The sequence below is a fragment of the Pieris napi genome, chromosome 6, assembly GCF_905475465.1.
Source record: "Pieris napi chromosome 6, ilPieNapi1.2, whole genome shotgun sequence".
Lineage (NCBI taxonomy): Eukaryota > Metazoa > Arthropoda > Insecta > Lepidoptera > Pieridae > Pieris > Pieris napi.
This window is the reverse complement of record NC_062239.1, coordinates 3,615,581-3,638,615: the sequence shown is the minus strand read 5'-3', so window position 1 is coordinate 3,638,615 and position 23,035 is coordinate 3,615,581. Positions and strand designations below refer to the sequence as shown.

Below are 23,035 nucleotides of genomic sequence, written 5' to 3'. Positions count from 1 at the left end.
GTGCAAACAAAAGTTGTTTCAAAATATCTTTGAGTAAATGAAACATACAAAAAAAAAGTTGAGAACCTTCTTATTATTAGTTACACTTGTGGAACCACCACAGACTTACGCAGCCTGGGAAGATGCAGAATACTTAACAACAGTGTCCAACTGTTATGTCATTCACACACAAATACTTCAACGTGAGCTACGCATGCGCGCAGCATCTGTGCTTCCCCTATCTCAACCCCAAAACCAGAAAGGCGTAACACAATTTTAACGCCAGACTTATCTATATAGACATAAAGTTGTCTTTCCTTCGTCTATGGAAATCAAGATTAAAGCGGTACAGCAATACGCTTCCAGGACTAATATTTTTTAGATCTCCGCGGCTCGTGAGACAGGCGAGACGTATTTTCGCGCATACAAAACTCTCATTACGAAAATTGTGTGTTGACGGATGTATCGTAATTAATGTGTGTTTGTGATTGAGCTTTACATGAAGTTCTGGGAAGTGTTGACTGTTTACGAGTGTTTCATGTGAGTGTTCAAAGTATTTTAATCATATAATCAAAGTTTGTTTGTAAAGTTTCTTGTTATAGAAATAATTTAATACTTGTTTCCACCTAAACTTTTACTCACTTTAAAAGCGAAAAGTATAATAATCTAATAAATTGCGTTTATATCCGTCAAAGAATTTTTAATTTAAGCCTTGAATAGAATAGCTGATATTAAGATATATAGTCACATAAGTATATATAAGTAGGTACGTAGATCAATTCAATTATAACATTGTTTTGCGAAGTTCACACATATTCCTGCTATTTATTTATTATAAGGAGACATTACCAGAAAACAAAAGGGGAAATAAAAGGCAATTACAGAGACCCAAAACATGTTTCCTATAGACAAAAGCCATATAACGTTATGCCCACAATATAATTTCGATTTTGGGACATACAGTAACGATATGGTTGATACCGGTAGCTGTTAAATTGAGTTATTAAAACATGAAAGTATGTAAAACCGTTGGTAATAAAATTTAACACCTCTGTCGATATATTTTCCGAGAAAATTTTAGTAACTCCATGAAATATAAAATTAAATGGTTTTTGGAAAATATAATATATGTTATTATACATTTTCGGAAGTGCATGAGCTATCTATGGAATTCCGAATAAACGGTTAGGTTAGTAAGAGGTATAAAATGAATATAAGAAATCTCTCTTTACTTGTACTTGTGTAATTCTCTTATTTTTCATAAAGAAATAGGTTATAACATTACATGTATGCCATCTACGATTATTAATTTGATTCTGATTGATGATGATGATTTGATTTGAAGTCATGAGTTTGCACCCCGGCTGTGATAACAAAGAATGTAATGCAAATGAAAAAAATAAATGATTAAATTTTACATGTATTTCATACATGAAATCTGCAAAAGAATCAGTGTTCACACTTAGAAATTATCAAAAGAAAGAAAAATAAACACCATTATTACACGTAATAGAAAAGGATGACTATATATGTACTAGCCCCCATACCTACTAGAATTCCTTGTGTTGTTGGCAGCTAGTCTCTTCCATGAGACATGATAATGATTTTAGGTACTTATTAAACTATAAATTCTACATAATACTTACACAATTTTATAATCAAAATACTGTTGCACTAGAAAAATACTTCCGGTTTCAGTATAGGACGTAGATGTTTCTTAAAATGGTTATTTGTAAAGTTTTGAATCGATAGTGAAAATTTTGTTTTAAGAAAATGGTCAAAGATGAAACGGTGAGAGAAAAAGCGTTGGGCGAAGAATGTGTGGTTTTTTTGGTAGCTTATATGTAGGTTTATGTTGTGTATGATGTGGTGTGGTCGGTGTTTGTTTCCAAAAAAGGCGATATAAATAAAATAGACACTAAAATGTGTGTGTGTGCGTACTTAAAAATTTACTTGTCCACGTGGTATATGAATACCAACCTGGAAACTGAATTATATTTATCGTAATTTTATTAAAGACCGTTGCCCCAAAATAATTGAGATCATAAAATTCCTTATATTCGCATTGTAGTAGCGAGTAGTTGGCGACCTGCGAAGTTAGACGTAAAATCATATACCGCAGTTAATTTGTAAACAACTGCCCAACCCAGCTTTGCACGGCTGAAAAATGATTATTTGCTTAAATTTGGAAATTAAATAACCTAATGTTACTCAGCTATGTAGCTTGTGAAAGAATGTGTTAATCGATCCAGGAGTCTTGATTTTATTCGTTACAAACATAAAACAAATATTTCATCTTGTATAGATACAGTAGCAAATTTGTATAAAATGGCTTTATTCTTATCTGTATTTTAATATCGAAAACAAATGTATATTATATTAGAGGTAGAATATCAATGTTATTTGTAACGGTTATTGCTTCGCATACGTTTATGATTTTATTTTGAATAGTGCACTTGTCCATGTGATATCTGATCTTTTCAAAGTATTAAAGTACAGTTACGCCCATCTAATGCTATATGATACACTCACATTGCCAAAAGGCTCGCAAGTGCGTTACCGGCCTTTTACGAATTGGTACGCTCTTTTTAAATTTTTTTTACCAAAGACAGGCAATTAAAAATGATTAATACATATAGGTATAATAAAATACAGTTTTGTTATTTTATTTTGAATTTGTTAATAGTTAATCCTTATATTATATCTTTGTATTGAGCAGTGTTGGCCTAGTGGCTTCAGCGTGCGACTCTTATACTTAAGGTAATACGTTGGATTCCCGGTTGAGTACCAATGGACTTTCTGTATTTTTACTTTCGTTCGTATGGTAAAGAAAAACATATTCAGGAAATCTCTTCGCCTTAGACCGAAAAAGTCAACGGCGTGTTAGAGAGAGAGAAAAATACGATTTCGAGAAACGAATCTGATACGCAAACCTATAAGATTGTAGAACCACTGGTATTATTATCGTTTGTTTTGATTCCTTTTATATAATAAATAACTAATTAAATATTAAATTAAAATTAAATTTGTAAATTAAACAAAACAACGTATTAAAGAGATATTCATCACTACAACATAATACAAACATAACACACTTATATAAAAATAACACACAAACATTACAGTCAAAAAACCTTAAATAGTAAAAAATAACCTTAAATAGTATACTCGTAATGACATTTTGACCACAATACTGTTTCAGTGAACAGGATTGAGAAGTACAATTTGTTTAGTGAATCTTCTCTTGGTCGAGGCCCCCTTGGACAATTTAGACGAATTTTAGACTAGTGCACAATCGTATTGTCTTTTATTGACATAACCTTTACACGGTCACCGTGACCACGCACGCTGTAAAGCACGCAAAACGTCGGTTAAATTTAAAATTATGTTAAATAACTTTAATCCGGTTAAAAAGTTTTTTCTTTAGTCCACAATTGTCTAGTTATTTACTAATAAGAAAGTGTTTAATAAACATCACTCTGTTCTTTTGTTTTATTTGTTCCGCATATCTCCACTTTTCGCTGCTTTTAAAAAATATTTAATACTACTATTTCAAAAGATTTTTCGTTTCAACCCGTGATATCAAAAACTTGAATATCTTCGACTTTCACGTGTCTAACGAAAATAAGGATAATAATTATAGTCACTATTTTTATTATGTAGCTGTTTACGATTAATTGATGTTAAGGGGAGGATAGTATGACGAAACTATTTTGGGATCTTGTCAAGTGTGGCGTGGAGTTTTCATGTCACTTTATTGGCTTAGAAACTATTAAGAAGAGTCTCGAAGGCAGCCTTTGATATTGTAATCAAATACGTTCCACTCAATTTAATCCATCTTTGATATAGTCTATACTTGTTATATATGTTTTAATATACGGCCCTTCACGTTTCTAAGAGAAGAATCATGTAATAATTTTGGTGCTAGAGGAGGTTTGGTGACTAGAATATGGATTGTAATCAATATAAGAATACTTGTTATTCCAGTCGTAGATTATTGTATAGAAACAGCATTTGGCTGCCGTGTTACTGCTAGTACTTTAGCATTACATTACTAAATATCATTATAACAGGAAGAAAGAAGGGCAGACACCCTAGTTCCGTGGTCAATTACGTGTTACATCTTAATCATATCCCCGTAGCGTCTATTCGATGCTTCGACGTAGTGCCAGCAAAGTCTGATTTGAAGCTCTAAGTCTAAAAATAGCCTCGGCGGCTCTGTATCATCTGAAAATATGTGGCTGTGTGGATTTGGAACTATAAACTGGAAGAACATGATATTCGCTATAAAATAGTATTGGTATGGTAAGCTATTCCAGATGTATGGAAACGCTCTTGATGCTAACAGCGAATAAAAATCGAGTCCATAATAGGAAGACTGTATAATTTTTAATGTCGTTGCCTTAAATCTAATTTAAAAAAAATATTGGTTGTTTGTAAAGTAGGTTTACGATCGAGATGTTTACGTGATAACGTCTTATTGGTGATATAAGTTTTTGGGAAGTAAGAAATTAATGAAGATAACAATTTTTTCAAATTTTAAATTACATCTATCGTTTTATTCACACTTTTGATGATAAATTTCGGGTGTAAAATGACAAGTTTACTTATTCGACTATGATATACATTTTTCTTCATACATTCACGGAATGACTGGCAGCGCTCGAGATGAGACGGGAGATCGGTCCGTCTCTCTCTCGTTATACCTGCGATCGCGCTCGTGAGGTTTTGGTGTGACACAAGTTTCTGAACATGTCACCCGACTAAAACGATTTTAAAGACGTTATCACGTCAATAAAACGAAACGGCTCGACCGATTCTTATGAAATGGTTTATGCATATTCAGTAAGTCTGAGAATCTGCTACTATCTATGTGTATTGTGTATAGTGTATTTTTATGTGCCATTAAAAAATACATATAATCCATAACTTTCACCCCTTTACGATCAACCCCTATCTTTTATTTGTTAATTAAAATCTTATGACTTGAACTCTGAGGTTTATATAGAGAAAAATTCACAGAAAACCTCAAAAGTTTTCTTTCCGGAAAACCGAACATTCTCCGGGGTAGCATAGCAAAATGTTTCATGTTGGTATGTACTAAAAAGGTAGGCTAAGTAAAATCACATTAAGGAGAAACGAAGTTCGCGGTTGCAGCTTGTAATTTATAAAAATAAGAATAGTCGCAATATAAATGCTTCTTTTCTGCCTGGCCCCAAATCTTAAAAAACCGTACGCACTATTAATACGAAACTTTACGTCTTGTAGTACTAGTTGGAGATACGTCTCGCTGCTATTTTGGAGAAGTGTAAATATACTTTTTTAAAACCGTGTACTTTGCGATCGTGGTTTTCTATTTAAAAGCGCGTTTATCACAGGGTTTTCCCACTTCAAAGAGATCTTAAGATTAGAATTATGAGTGTCATCTCAAAATTCATTAGGCGAGGGGTTCTTATTCCTTAAGTATGGCTTAACGGTGCTTCAGTCACTCTGCCCTTACTTAAAATTTCCTTAAAAATTCAACTAATAAGTTTCTCTTATAAGTTTGAAATTAAAGTTCCAAGACGGAAAGAGCCTTTCATAGGGAATTATTCACAACATTAAATAACTTTATTAAAGCTTACACAGTTTTGTAAGAGAACTTGAATTTTAATGAAATGCTCTCATCAAATAGCGGTTAACTGTAATTTTACATTTACTCAGATGTAATATTGAGATTTAGTTAAGAGATACCTGCTAAAAATAATTAGTCTTAACCTATTTAACTTCTTTAGTAATAATAAGTTTATCGTATCGACTAAAACAAACTGCAATAAATTAAAAAAGAGGGAATATAATTTAATATCGCTTGGCTTTTGAAAAACTAAAGTATTTAATAAACTCATAATAATTAAGTATTAAAATGTTAAAAATAAGGACACATTACGTACTTAATGAGATATTATTACAACAGCATTGCCGCACCCTAGTTTTATTTTTAATATTGCCATTTATTTTTAATACGACCTAGTGGCAATATAGCGCCGAGAGGTATTTTTTCTATATATACTTATTTTTTTCTAGATATGATAAAAGTCTCGGCCCAACACTGCTTGTTGGCCTCGTGGATAGAGCGTGCGATTCTCCAAGCTGAGCGTGCGCTCAAATTACGGCAGTGCAACAACGAACCGTTCTTTATGTGAAAAACATTAAGCTCACAAAATACTTCGTCAGGTCTCAAAGTGCCACTACCTTAGAAAATCGACGACCAAAAATCGACGACATGTGCTAGGCTAAGAGGGCAGATCACCTACTCGTTAAGAGATATCAAGATTCACATACGGAATACTGCGGCTTGTTTTAGTAAACAAGGCTTGTAGGACCACTGGTTTTTTTTGAAGTCCTGGCAAATACCTTTCCAAAATAGGGCTGACAATTTGCATGTTTCAGTATCTTTAAATTAAGATCCCTATTAACCTATTTCACTGGGAATCTAAACCAGAACCTTTGTTTTAACCACTAAGGCAGGGTGGCAAATGTATATACATACTTGCCAAATTAAACGGCTATAATACTTGCACATACTTGCGACCAGTGGCACAATGTTTCGGGGACCAGTTAACCCTTGTCAGAACTTTTTCAATTACGCCAACACGATAACGTACGCCTAATACAAACATATTTATTACAACAAAGTTTATAAGGCTGTTAAGAGGTTCATTGTTAAGATATACGCGAATGATAAAACAGTTAGGTATTTTATACGCCTATCGTAAACGATCAATGTTTACGAACGGATTCGAAAGTTAAAAGTGACTTTGAAAGATATGGTTATCAGTTGTATGTTTGTTCTTGGAATTGAATTATATTTTAGTATATTCATTTAGACATACGTACTGTTGTGAACACATAAGAGTTTGCGTGTGTATTTTTTTTGTTCACAAATTTTTCGAAAACTTTTTCAAATTTAAAAAAATTACTTTGCGACAGGCGCGTATATCAAAAACATATAGGATTTGATATATGGGAGTCATAATTTAGCTTAGTCTTACCCTTCGACGTCTCTGCATTTGCTTAAGAGCTATAATCTTTTTAACGCCTCTTAATAAACGTACTTTCAAATGTGTTTCCTAAATGGAGTACAGTTTAAATGAACATTGTGGTCCATTTACATTTGTCGAAGCGTTCGTTTCGAAATGCATAGTTTATGTAGCAGTTTAGCATCAATTGTGAACGAATTGCTAGTACTTTGTTTGAAGTCCCGTAACCCCCAAACGGGGCCGACACATATATGGATCTATTTCATTAAAATTGATTGCCGAAGGCCTATTGTAGGACCATGAATAAGGTAGTTCAGACATACATGAATTGTTTTTGCATAGTTTATACTATTACTAAAATAAAAATAAAACAATGTTTTTCAGTAAATTTGACATGAGGGTAAGAATTATGAACTTAGGATCCTTCAAGAAAAGAGAGTACCAATTCTTAAAAGGCCGGCAACGCACTCGCGAGCACTCTGGCTTTGTGTCTATGGGCGGCGGCAGTAGCACTTAACATCAAAAAGACAGATTGCTGATTTATATGAATGTTCTTATTACAAAAAGTAAATTAGTATAACTCATTATCCTGTTTTAAATGAAAAGCTGGTCTGATTTTGTGGGCGTTACAATTTGACAGAAATGTCTATACTAAAATAACGTAATAAACTTTAATTCTTTTACTTTACTTTCATTATTGGTAAGGTCAATATTGTAAAACGCGACCGTGACTTGATTTTATATAAAAAAACCAACAACCAAATACTTAGAAATCTATGTGATACGCCCTTTATTATTAAACCTGACGTTTCGTATACCTCACGTCAATCACTGTCATTATTTATACATTAAAATTATTTTTGAAGTTATACTACTTTAGGCGCGTTATAAAAAATTGATGAGAGTCAAATTTTACGATGCGCGCGCACCGTGACACAAAATTAACAGAATGAAGTTGCCCACGGAAGATGCTACGGCATTGGACATAATTTAAAAACAACATTCGAATAATAATAGAATTTACGTTACACTTAATGTAAGAGAATAATAATAAATATTTATTTATTTAATTTTTCAAATGTAAACTAAACTTTATTGACTATAATGACTCCTTTTCCAGTCTTTGATTATTTAATTGTAATTAATTATTTGCTAGCAATCAAAAACTATTTTTAATAATGCCAAAGAAGTATAACTTCTTACATGCGTACATAAGTACACGCACCCTTTTTTTATTTCTTTTAATTGTAATTATTACAACGAGATATCCTTTGTAATAAAATTTCCTGTCTGAATCCTATACGTCTATCACGATAGCAAAAACTGAGTGGTATAATACGATTTTCAGTTTTTCAATCAGCAATCAACCTGACGTAGTTGAAGGCTTTTGTAATCCATTTTAAAAGTCTGATTTATCAATTCGTCATCGTTCGCCAATTGAGCTAATTAAAAATCTCATTTCGTATAGACTCTGATATTAATTATTCGTTGTTGTAAATAATCAATATCGTTTCATTATGGAGTTAATTTTGTACTTTTGTTTCATATTATTGGTTACGCGGTATGTCAACTATTAATTAATGAACGTTAAATAGTATGAGGCATATTTTGTACTCTAGTATTGTAATGGTCCACACAAGACCTGGCTTTGATTTCCGGACTTTCCGAACTTATTTCGGGCTATTGCACGCAGCAGATTAACATAATTAAATATATCAGACAAGAAGATAATAGTTCCATATCAAAAAGATAGCGGGTCCAATGTGGCTACGCGCCGCTAGAGAATGGCAAGATTAGAACAATTTAGAGGAGGCCTTTGTCGGAGGACAAGTATAAAAAATAAGCGTTTGCCACAAGATATTACTACTTTATATTTTAGCATGTAAGTTAAGCAGCATTAAATTAATTTTATTATTTATTTTACATAGTAAGTAGAATAATCACTTAATACCAATCCCGGCTGTGAAATTTCTTAGAACATTCTTGATTGACGTATTTATTAGATACAAACTGTCTTAAGAGCGTCCTATGATATAAAACATTTACTTTAATAAAGCTTAAAAGTTTAGTTTAACGAGCTCAGTAGTAACTAATTAAATAATAGTTTCCTTAGATGGTTTATTTATCGAAAAAAAGTGCGTGCGTACAAATTACACATGTCAGAAATGAAACTTCTTTGTAAATTAATTATTAATAAAGTAAAAGCCCCAATAGATGATCATGTACCAGTATATGATCACTGCATGTACATATTTGTATATATCTATATTCACACTGTTTACACACTGTATACGTGCTAATGATAAATAAAAAATCTGCGTTTACTGTACAAGACGTTATGCGACAGAATTGCCATCTAAAGTTCTAATATGTAACTACTCAACGAATACATCAACCAACAGCGTATATTTTTCTCGATCTCCCTTACTCTCTCTCTCTCTCAATCTTTCTCACTGTTCCTTTCTCCCTTCTCTCGCTCCATGGCACTGTGAGTGACGCGACGTTCGCTCTATCTCACTCTCTATCTCTTTCTTTCTCACTTGCTTGCTCCCTACTCTCGCTCCGTGGCTTTTTGCTACATGCTACGTTCGCCCTTTCTCACTCTCCCTCAACCGGTCTCAATTGCTCTCTCCCTTTTCTTCGACAAAAACGCTGCACATCTTCGTGAGGCTAATATTATTATTATTGCGTTTCATCCTTAAAAAATTACCCTCATTGGCCTAAAGAAGTTTCACTTCAAAAAGAACCAGTGGCGGTATAGCCCTTTTAAGATATAGGCCTCAAATTTTTGTAATTTGATTTTATAGTAGGTTATCATGAATCAGTCGTCCACGTAGTCCTGGAATGCGAGGCTGTGGCTAATCAACGTGCAGAAGAAAGCCGTGAAGCCTGTGAAGTACCCAGGAGACTTCTGTGCTTCTGGAAGGAGCTGGGCTGGCTAATTTAGCCAGGACTTTACACACAACGGACCAATTAAGTGTCTCATTGCGGAAACTGAGTCCACCAACCCTAGTAGGATACCACCCTTCTATGTCTGCCCTTGATTTATCGAGAAAAGCGTAGCATATAACGCTTCGAGCGAGTTAGAGTAAAACCGCGAGACACAACTAGTGATAAAGAGGAGACCTATACAGAGTAATAGCGCCTCTGGAGCCATCATGGAGATTAGGAAACAAAGGACAAGTATAAATTAAATTTCACGGCCTGAGTGGAGGTTACATAATGTCTACAATTTTATATAAAATCTGTTCTCATTTATTGACACGTCTCCCGCAGGATCTGAATGAATTATTCATGGCTCAAAAGAAAGAATGTTGAGCCAAATTGGGTTTTATCCTATTAAAATACACGGACCCACTGTTTTGAGAACCTTAAATATACTTTGGTTAGATAAAAATTACTTTGATTTAGCGACTTACTAATGAAATACATTTATTACAAACTATAGAACCTAAAAAGTATCAGATACTCAGACCTATGTCATATGTCATTCAAACTAATACGAGACTAGGAAATAACCCTTTATGTCATAAAAATTATTTAAACATACCTACGTAAATTAATATCAAAGACATATAACCCGGAGACGTTTTGTTCCCTATAATACATAATACAATACTGGTTAATACAGAAAGTCGATGTTGCCTGAAGAACTAATCACTGAATCAAACAAAATCTCTTCACCTCATACTTAATTGTAGGGTAACTTGAATATGCAGCTAGCTTTTAAAATACCGAAATTGTCTATGACTACTAAATGAATCTATGCATAGTATTGTCTTTGATTTACATAACTTTTACACATTTAAAGAAAAACGCTTTTTACCGGATTAAAGTAATAATCACTACATACGCTTTGACCAACCAAAAGTACTTGCGAAAGAGAAAAGATTCTTCCCAAGATTGGTACGCGAAGCCATTGAAATCAAAAAACACCCCAATTTCAATAGAGAAGACGGCCTAAAATTGTCAAACACCTGGGATCCAATAATATCCAAATTAAAATCTCAAAAAGAAAAACAATCCGCGAAAATAGAGGACACCGTGAGCCATTTTTGCCAAAACCCTCCATCTTTTAGTCGATACCAACTCCGGGGAAACAAATACAGATAAGGCAACTTTCTCTGCAGCTGTGATACCTTTTGACATTCAACATCTTTTGTCTTCAGTCACCGTGACCACGCACGCTGTAAAGCACGCGAAACGTCGGATAAATTTAAAATTATGTCAAATAGTTGTAAATTTATAATAATAATACATAACTTTAATCCGGTAAAAAGCGTTTTTCTTTAAATGAATCTATGCAATCAATTACAATGCCAATAATGTGATTCTACAACTTACAAGTGCTCACGTAACATTTATTAAGTCGTACATTTTTATAAAGCTATCACCAAACCCATTAAGCATTGTTCTTGTAACATTTAGATCTCAGTATAAATTATTACCAAAAGACAATTTCCGCGTTTATTTTTACTTCATTAATTCACCATCAAAGCTACGAGGATTTAAGCTCGATATTTTTGTGGTATAAACATTCCATTAAAGTTTTTAGGCTATTTCAAACGTTTGTCAGTGAGATAATGAGAAAGCGGAAAAGGTCAGCGAGTTTGAAAATAGAACGAATTCTTTAAGTATCTTTTCATAAGACAAAAGGCAGTAATGGCGACCTCACCTACGCTTAAAAGCTTATTTTTACGATACTACCGCGCTGCAAACTTGTCTTTACTGTCTTAACTAATATTATTAATTTATTAAAATGAAGAATTTTCCCTTTCAGATGCGTTAAATAAGCAGAATAATGTTGCCTGCACATAATAATTAAAACTAGAACATACGGTAATAAGAATTTTTAATTAAAGGACTTAGTATGTAGGACAATAATAACGTAAGGACGCCACTTATTAAATGCAACATGGGAATAAAATTTAATAAAACAATGTTTAATCGAATCCAAAAGAATGAAACGTTTGTTGTATATTCTTTACCTTTTAAAGGTGAAAAATATCTCATTTAAATTTATTATCTATGGCCGTGTCCAAAATTTGAATTACAAATAGAAAATTATATTCTTTTGAAACGTATTTACATATACTCAGTACCTATTTTTTAAACATTTTTACTTGGCGAAACCCAGCCCGCCTATGTCACATTCCAATTATTGTTACTTATCTGTGACAGCCCGCGCTTTTGGCATGAGCGCCGCGCGGTCATGTTGTGCGCCGAGTTTTGGCGCCGTTTATACGTTTTGAATTTAAATTCTTTAAAAACTTATTATTTTAGCTTATATTTGATGATAGTAAAATAATGTACGTACAGTCATAAAATACCCATTAGATGTTTGACTGATCCTTATGCAACAATTTCATAGTGTTATAAAATATAAATCCCACATATGTATATACAATAAATATATGAAGTTGTGGAATCTCTGGACATGACATACGCTTAAATTTTAGTTTTATAGACTACCAGTTCTATTAAAAGTACAGGAGAGGCAATAAGTTTTTTCACTTATAAAATCTAGGTTTGTTTACGAAAATCTAACGAACATCATCAATAAAGACCAACCATCTATTTGAACTTATGAATAAAAGCACACATATAGCAAGACAAAATAAACTTGTCTTTGCTTCAACTATAAACAGGAACATGTACAAAATACATATTTATACATCTAAGTAAAAAGTAGACTCCTTTTTCAAATCTTAACTGAAACAAAAGGTAAACAAAACCTGAATAAACTTTAATTACACCATATTATTCTTATTTAATTGTAGGCAATTCTTTTGTCCGTTTAATAAAACCCGCTCGGAGTATAATGTATGAAACATTTTTAGTGAAAAATTTACACAGGGTAATGGAACTCAAAATGTATTTACTGCAATTTATAAAGTCTTTGTGTGGGCAACATTTTAAAATGAAGCACATATATGTGTAATTGTAATACGGTGTAGCGCCGTTTAATTCTCGTAGGCCATGGGATAGCCCGGTTTTATAATGAGTTTGTTTTGTCTATTATGATTACATCAATCATATATCATATTATTAATGAATATATTCAATATTAAGAAAACCCTTTACAAAGAATTCGGATAAAATAAAGAGAGACTAAAACCAAAACACACAAGTATGCACTAGAACGTCCACAAAGAGCATTCACACGGTTCCTGGCGTACAAAACCCCTAAATTTTGCTACAGAAGTGATTATGTTGATTAATTACAGAAGTTCAATTTGCAAACTCTCGTCGTATGATTGTGGACCTGGTGTTTTTGTACAAATTGATGCACGGCACGATTATTTGTCCAGATATTTTAAAAAAGATTTACTTCGTAGTGCCTAGAATCAACGCAAGAAGAAGACAGGCTGATACTTTTGTCGTTCCACAGTCCTTAACCAATCTAGGTAAACATGCGCCCCTTAGTAGAATGCTTAGGAATTTTAACCAATGTAATTGTAGACATAGTCTTGACGTGTAATATGATTCACTTCCTAGTTTTAAGAAGAAAATTTAGTCATCTCAGCCATAAGTCATGTAATTTTTTCCACGTTTCAATTTATTTATGTTTAAAGATACAAATACTTAAGTAAACTCTGTCCGCTATCATTTATTAGAGTCAATGTTGTGTACACCTATTATTAGATTGCATGCTAGAATAAAACCCAATATTGTTAATTAGAGAATATATACATGTAATCGGTTGGTGTTCCTTAATAAATAAATAAATAAAACAATTACAAAGGACAAATAATATTTAATAAAAAAGAAATAAAGACTATTTTTTTCGTCTTCTTATGTGTCATGTAAATATAATTATATTGTTCACTTATCTTACCGTTCTGCTGTCATGTACGAGTATATCATTATTTTTGTTTCTATGTAACCGTTTCATCCAATATTCTGATTTTTTCTGTCTACTATAGTGATCGTTTCTTACTAAATAAATAAAACAAATTATACCTATAATCAAAGGTCAATGACGTAATACATCTCGACACTTTAGGAGTATTTTTAACAAATTACTTGGCACATAAATCACTTTATAGGTGAGCGTGTCTAATTAGGAATTCATCCACTTTCCCTACTCTTAGTCAAACATGTGTCTCAAGACATTAAAGAGTTAATTATGTCTATAAATATAACATTGTATTAGTCCCATGGGAAGCTGTTTTTCCATAGATTTATTACTAGAAACTGTCTGTTTATATAATAAATAGGTTGGGGAAAAAGTCTTTTCGCATTATAGTATGTATGAACTTGGCTCTCATTGGCTATACTATTTGTATCTGGATGGTTTTGGTATCATTAAAAATTTAAATTTTTAAGAAGATAATTCCAGATTCAAATGAGAAAAAGTGTGATTTTTATTTATTTTCCGTACTGTCAAGGTGAGTGATACTTATGAAGAAATTTTCTTTGATACATTTTAAAATTTTACTACAAAAAATGCAACGCCACGAAAAGGTAAAAAAAATAAAACCTTATAAATGTTACCAAAATATTGTAACAGATACAGTGGCGCTACAACGCTGTATGGGAATCGGATGCAATCTGAGGCCAATCATTTTTATTTCATAGACAAGTAGGGGATCAGCCTTCTCTCTGACACATGTCGTCTTTTTTTATTTGACATATGCCGGTATACCCACGTTGTTTTCCTCCGTTACGAGTGAGTGTTATACCTATGCGATATAAAGTCCATTGGTACACAGCCGGGGAACCTATGACCTCAGGAATGAGAATCGCACGCTGAAGCCACTATTGTCGTTTCTGATTTAAATCGTAGCATATAGAGATTTTTATAAATTCACCAACAGCCTATATATATATGTAATGTATAATATACATATTAGACTACCATTACATAGATATAAGTACATTGTACATCTAAAGATTAATAGAAAAACTATATAAGTCTATATAAGTTTATTTCATATCGGTAACTCAAACTCAAACTCAAACTCAAAATATCTTTATTCAAGTAGGTAACCAAGTACACTTTTGAATCGTCAAGTTAAATTAATCGTAAATTTACATTTACTACCAGTTCGCAAGTCAAGGGCGTAGAGCGGGTAAGAAGAACTGGCAAGAAACTTTCCGCCACTCTTTTTAATCGCCAAGTATTGTCATACAAATTGTTTGAACTGGAGCAATTCAATCCCAAGGATTAGGATCATTTAAGTAGTCCTCAAATTTATAAAAAGCTTTGTTGATTAATTTTCGTTTAACGAGGGCTTTGAATTTATTTAGTGATAATTCTCTAATTTCGCTTGGGAGCTTGTTGTAAAAACGAATACAATTTCCATATAAGGAGTGGTTTATCTTTTGGAGCCTGGTTGGTCGTACACTCAAATTAGTTCTACTTCGCGTATTATACTGGTGAAAGTCACCATTTGTTTTAAAATCGTTTATTCGTCGTATTACGCGTGGAGAAAGGAAGGAAGAACGTCAAAGGTAGTGACAGAAGCTACACAATGACTAGAAAGCATGACCTGGATTTTAACAAAAACAGGATCAACATTGCTGACATCAAAAATTTGTTTATTTCTTTATCAGCAGTTTAATTTTGACATTAGAGTCCACTTTTTAGACTTCTGCTCGGTTCGACCGGTCTAACGAACTGACCATTGCATTAATTTAAAATCTTGCTGTTGATCTGAAAGGCCTTGACAGCTCGGCCCGGTGCAACGTCGCTCGGCTGGAATTGGGCTTTCCCGCGACTAGCGCAAGGGCGTCTCCTGCGGACGGACGGCCGGCTTGGGCCGTCGCGGGGTGGTCAGTCGTCTGAAGAGCAGGTCGAAGGACTTCCCAACACTGGGAAGCACCGCAGTAATCAGTGCCTGTATTTAAAGAAACCTTAATTTGTGATAGAGAAGAGTCAAACGGCAGTCGTAGCCCGTAGGAACGAGTGTCAAATTATTAGATTAATATTTATTAACTTAAAGTTCATTACGTTTAAAGTAAAAGTAGTTTAAAAGTTATTTAGCATAACTTTGTATCGACCATTGAATAGTCGTTCATTTATAGAAGCCATATTGTCAAATAACTGTATTAACGGTTTAATCAATTTAACTTTGATGTTATTAAATTATAATGACAATAGCAGCTGTCACTAACGCCATTGTTCCGACATAATAAAATACTTTTAATAATAATTACTATAGAATCACTATTGACTGTGAATAAACTACAATTATTAAAGATTGTAAAGTGATTGACGTTGTTAATTTATGAATTCAATGACAATTACAGCTGACACCAGCGCTATTGCTTCAACACATATAATAAATAAAGAATGTACTCATACAGTAGAGATACTAATCTGATAAAAATAATGAAAGCACACAAATTAAGGTTTATTATGGTTCCGTTTCCAACATCCGGAGTCCATATATGGATACGTCAAGCATCAGTCTTTATACCCAATTACAAGTAACGTCCTATCCGCGCCCTCTATACTCGTTATCATGAACTACTATGGTGCGTAATTCGTAAAGCGTCATTTGTCGTACTAGTCTATGAATTATATTTAATCAAAAAAGTTTAGTAATTCACTGTTCGTGCAGTTTCTTTATATTCAAAATATTCTACCATACATAATAAAAATAAAAATTTTAAGTGTTTAACCGCTCCGCGGAAATAATGATGGACCACAGTGAACCGTACGAGGTACAACCCCCACGGTAGCAGTTTGCGTAGCTTCTTCGGGTCCTTACTCCTTCATATACAAATCGTTTTAAATCGATGACGTACACTCCGAGTATTACAAGGTAAAAGGATCAAACTGTATTTTTTGAAAAATTTTGTCAACAACAAAGTACATAATACATTTATTTTATAAAATTCTCTTATGTCCCACTGCCGTTACAGTAAATGTTCGAAACCGGCCTCCAACGATTTTTTATTGTCCCTACTCGATATAAGTGAATTGTAAATATAATTTAACGGAATTACAATCTCCGTAAAATTCTTTATTTGTGCAGTCAAACAAGGCACATTTAAATACTTTGATACAACGATTTAATTGTATGAATTGAGGTTGTTTTCGGCTTTTAAACACTCAAATAAAAATTGTATCTACCCTCGGCTCAGCTTTGTAGAATTGGGAGTTAACATTTCAAAGGTACGAAATAAGTTTGTTACGAAAGACGTCGACGTCGAAAGATAATAGGGTTTATTCTAAAGTACATTCTATTAATTTAAGGATTTTTTAATAATATGCTTTTTAAAACTCTAGTAACATTGAAAGAATTATGAGAACAAATAAATTGTGCAACAATATTTCATTGGAGCGTGCAGAAGTGCCATTTATAAATAATAAATAACCGTGGAATTTCCGTTTCTCAAATGCGTATTCAGTTATTTTTTCGCCACTTCGGTAGAGTGAAAATGCTATTTATAAATTGATTATACTATAAAAATGTTTCAACTGAAGAGAGCTGTCATTTTCCCCCGAGAGCGATGCTATCGGCTGTTGCAGTTGTGACATTTTCTCTACAAACGTGCTTTTATTCTACGTATATTGTGACGCTTTTTATTTTTATTTGCATTTGGCCAGGTCCATATCACACAAAAATATCAGACAAAATTCAAATTTTAACAAAAATTTTGCTAGAAGAATCCAAGGTAAAAAATTCAACTCTGATGCGCCAGTTAAAACCTCCTTTAAAGATTTGATTGATTCCCGTCCGAATGGTTTTTTAGTAAAGGAATCAATGAACCTTTAAGATGGCAAAAGGGCTTAAATAGCACGGGTGCATACTTGGATTATACAAATATATTCTAGTTTAAAAAATGTACTTTTTGTCCCTCCCATATTTAGCCCCAATTTTATATGGTTTATCTATGTAGGGCGTGACGTTATTAGAAAAGTAATTAGATGGAAATGGTTTGCATTGTCCATAGCTCTAAGGGCCTTGTGGCTAAGCGGTAGAGCCACTGTGACGTCTCTACGTTCTACTATCGGAATCAAACCCCGATCAGATTTGTAAATTTAAATTTTAAATCTAAATGATTCTTAAGGTCCGATATCATGTCAAAAATTACCAAGGTCGTCCCAAAGTTAGGTTCTTAACTTCTAATTTGAACTCACCGCCTTGAATTAGAAATTCGGAGCAGTATATGTGCATAAATTTATATCAAAAACAGAACACCATTTAAATTATTATGACTCAATTCAGTACATAAAGCACTATAAAATCGGGCTATCAGTAAGATCGCACTTTGGATTAAATTCAATTTAACTCGATTACTACAAAGTTTAATAGCTCCTAACTTAGCAATTCATCGTGAGCGATAAAATGGCTTATAATCCAAGCGATTAGATTAATAAAATACGAAATTGCCGCCTTAGTTGATATTTATTTAATGTTACGACGTAAAATTTGTTATCTTCGTAAACTACAGGTGTACAGAAAGTAACACAAAAGCGCTATAGATTATGGGCAGGTACGGCCATATATTTCACGGAAAGATTATCCTTGTAAATAAAAGGATATTTTCACGGGGTAAACATCACGGTTGTTTACGAATATTTTATAAGGATAACTTTAATGGTTGTGGGGAAAGTTTGTAAGGGTCATTTTCTGATTATTACTGAAGTTGGATTTAGTTTGGTTACAGTTGTTTCATATTTGCGTAATAAGGATTGAAGGTGATTTTAAATTAAACGTAAAAATGGGTTGGTCAATTATATTTCAAATACAAAAAAGGGTTAAAAAAATGTACTACAAATATTTATAGGGACATTGCAAACTTTTTCAACACGATGTTGAAGTTTTCAAGTATGTAGTACAATTTTACGTCGAATATAAAGAAATTTTTATTTAGATAAGTACATGCGATCTATTTAGTGGCCTGTCCCGGCTGGACTTTTTTGAAATCGTTCCAGTATTTTTTGAGGTCATATACAAGTCATTTCTATTTCTCAGTATAGATGTACAAAATAATCCAACAATAAAAAACTGCATTTAACCTAACCACCGTTTACAATGTCTAGACGGTATACATAATTCCGCGAACAATTTCATTCACCCGAACTATTAGGGACCGCTAACAACTTTATTACACTAATTAAGTTTAAAACGAACTAAACGTACCTATTTGAACATGTAAAAATAAATAGGGTATAAAATAAAAGAGCTTAGCTTCACTTGGCTATTCCAGTAATGGAATTTTGTAGGAGCGACGTCGGAAGGTGGAAATTTTGTAACGCTAAGAAAATGTTTTTACGGTTACAACGAGGGCTCAAATCTGAATACGCTTTCGTGTCTTTGAGCATTGTTACAAAATAGGATTAGAATTTAAATATAATGTAATCACTATCAAGTTTCGTGAGTAAATGTGCGATTCTTAACCCTGAGTTCGTGCATTCAAAACCCCGGTTGTTGTTTGAACGGTGAAGGAAACTATGTATTTAATCCAATTTATGACATTTGCCACATAAGGCTATACTTGTTTATATACATTAAATATATGTTGCAAAAATCTGAGACTAAAACACATTATTTATATTACAATGTAAATAACGAGAATGCCTTTGTTCCTTAAATTTGGAATAATTTACAAACAGAACAGTAGCCCAAAGCCATGTGAATATTCTGTTTGAATATCATAAAACAATAGTATTATTTAAAGAGATACATGTAATAACATAACTAGATCAATAAAAAAAATACACTATTGGAATGCTACTATACCTGTATAAAAATTTGTACGGTAGGGCTGAATATTAAAAAAAAATATATCCAGCCATGCGAAGCCAGAGCTGTATGAATGTGTATGAAGTATAAAATCATTAGTAAATAAGCATTGATAATATCGTCTAAAAATTATATTATTATAATTATATTATATTTAATCTACTCTTAATGAATCACAATAAAAGAATGTATACTTTTATAGACATAGTAATATTCTAAAGACATGTTAAACAGCTGCTGTGTTTACAAATAAAAGTGAACACATGTCAGGAAAGGGCATGTTTGGATATCGGGTTTTATATTTAACTGTTGAGTCCATGACTTTGTATGAAAATATATTTGATGTATTCAAATATAATGAATAATTAAACATGTATTATCCAAAGTATTTCATATTTTCCTTTATTAGCCAGTTTCAATTTAGATATATCAACAGAATATCAAAATGAATTATCTCTTAAGTATGCATTTCAACATATACAATATTTTCTTTAGATATCTAAGATCTCGGTTTAAAGGAAACATGGTGAATGTATTACAACGACGTAACAATTTAACAATTTTGAATAAACATTTTATTATTGTCCAGACGTATCGCGTTCGTTATAGTATGCATACAATTTATAAATAAGATAAAAAGTTGTGTATACGGTTTAATCTAGTATAGTGGACCTGTAATATTAATAAAAGACCGGCTACCCTTGAACCCACTCCCTCCAACCTCACGTGGTCTGTAACTGAGGTGTGACCTAATAAGTTTGGAATTTACATTTACAAAGAGGATCATCGCAGTTCTTTTGAAAGTTGACGAAGGTAAACTCAAGCCTGGGTCGGATGCTAACCACGCATTTCTCGCATGTGTTAAATCCGCATTCTCATAGTTTGTAGAATAAGATCTAAGGATTTTGGTAAAATCTTAGCGTCTACTAAAGCTCTTCAAGTGCAATATTTAAAATTATAAGTTTTAATAAAGATAATGTATTTATTCGTTATAAGTAAATGCATAATAATTTTAATATTTGAGGACCCTTATAAGTAAAAAATACCTGCGTCAGAGTTCTCAGCTCTTCCATATCAAACACTAAATTGTACTCACAATATTAAGATAATTTTTATACCAAACCCATATTAATAAAGTTTCTTTTTGTTTCAGGTGTTACAGGGTGGATGTTAAATGTTCTAACATAAAATTTACATAAATAATGTTAGTTCCTGAAAGATAAACCAAATGTTACAAAAAACGATTTGCATAGTGTTAACGGTAGTAAATTTATTGGCAAATACATTTCAATGATAAGGCAGAGGTGGCGTACATTTAAGAGATGAGACGCTTTCGTAAGACAAAGTTTCATTCTCTCGACAAAATGCTGCGTAATTTCTACGTTGCACTTCTTCTGTGGCGGATCGATTGTGTCGTCGAAAGCACTAAAGGTTAGTGTAAGACTATATATATTTTTTAACATTTAGTATCTATGGACGGCAATATCACTTGCCATGTGATCCTTTTGCCCGTTTGTTCTATAAAAAACACTAAGTAACCCGCAAGAAACATATAACAATTAAGAAAAAAAGCGTAATCGTAAGCGTGAGAAAGTTTAAGTTACAACCTGTGGAAAAAAAGCGTACTTTATTTAAGATGGACTTATTAGTGTCATGTAGCCTTATAAAGTACTTGCCGCATGAGTACCTCATGCTTTTGCATGTGTAAAATAAAATGGTGTCTATTCAAGCGTCAAGTACAGAATCAATCGACGTCGAATCTTTTTCGTTTTTATAACAGTGTCATAAGATTTATTTTAATAAATCGTTAAAGTTATATGCTATTGAAATACAAGAATATGCTACAAGAATACAAATATAATATATATCAAACACATCTTTGAGATTGTAATTTGCAAAATGTAGACAAATAGAGCCCGCAGCCTCAATCTTGTCTACAAGTTGTATATTCTGTCATCCTGAGCATTATGTAAATTAGTTTCTTTTATTGCGCTGCGGTACTGTTTTATGTCTTCGATATTCAGTCGGGTTTTCATGCATATGCATCTATGGAGGTTTCGATGTATGCAATGTGATGAGTAAACATATTGTTTAATGCCTGTTAAAAATGTATTTAACTGTGCTCTGTGGTGTTTACAGGTCGTAGAATTACGTCAGTAAACGGACTATGTACTTTGTCATTAAATTTAATAATTCACATCGAGTCATGTTCATTTACTCACTTTTTATAGTATGAAATTTTTATTGTAATTGTTGTTGTTTATTTTGAACGTATATATATAATTTTATTTATTAACACTTCGTTGCATTAACATAATAAATATTGAACATAATTAAATCAAAAGAATGGCAACTGGCGTAATATTAGTGAGCGATATATAAAAAACCCTGTTCGTAATGTTTCAATATAACAATATCAAACACAAAATATTTAGGCAATTTTTCAAATAAATCATTTAAACACAAAACGATAGCCAAATTAGCCGAAAAATAGAAAAGCCAACAATAAAACCGGCTTTCAGGCGTGAAAAAATCAATAAGTGTCTTGTCGAGATATAGGGCCATAAACATTGTTGACTAGTGGTTACAAATCAGAATTGTGACGCGGGTAGAAGAGATTCATGGAATACCGCTCCCTGGAGGGTGACAAAACGTAACGAACCGAGACCTCATCCTTTCATGTCACTGATACATTTTTCCAACGCTGAACAACCACTTGTCTCCGTATAGATTATTTATGGCCAGACTCTGTGGCAGGTATGCTGATTACTAGCGGCCCCTGTCGGATAGAACTTGCAATAAAACTAACTACCATTGTAATGTTGGGAATAAGAGCGAAATTCTTGATGAATATTTTTAAAAATAGAACAACTTGTCTTCTCATCAGTCTGTAAATGAAGAAATATAATTGGTATGAATGCGATACTGGGTCAAGTATAAACTTAAGATTTATCCACGAAGTAGCTGACTGCTATTTTGATTGAGTAGACCTATATTTGCTTATTTATACTATCTGTATTTTTACCGTGTATTTTATAGAAATTAGTCAAGTGTTAGCTTTCTAAAAACAAACGATATCAATTACAAGTAATTATTGGTTCTATTAGCTTATGTATCGTGTACTTAAGAATAACGCTTTTATTTATTATCTTATCACATAAATTTAAATTAGATTGGTAACGTGTCTCACTATGTCTAAGATTGCGACTAGAAACTTGATACTAACAGAACAAAATCACTTTGAAAGACTGTGATAACACCAGTCGATTATTGGAAATCGTACAGGGTTACTGCACCCCACTGAAGCATAAAGTAAATTTGCATTGGTAGCCC

The 23,035-nt window shown here is 32.7% G+C and overlaps 1 protein-coding gene across 1 annotated transcript in view; it reads left to right on the top strand.

The window, feature by feature from the left end:
* The first annotated feature begins 374 nt into the window (after positions 1-374).
* The window catches only part of LOC125050618 (lachesin-like), a 69,110-nt gene continuing 46,449 nt past the window's right edge, over positions 375-23,035 (top strand). The window contains exons 1-2 of the mRNA XM_047650573.1: positions 375-519; positions 20,856-21,133. Coding sequence (XP_047506529.1) covers positions 21,025-21,133 — 109 coding nt within the window. The 5' untranslated portion in view covers positions 375-519; positions 20,856-21,024. The remainder of the gene's footprint in view (positions 520-20,855; positions 21,134-23,035) is intronic.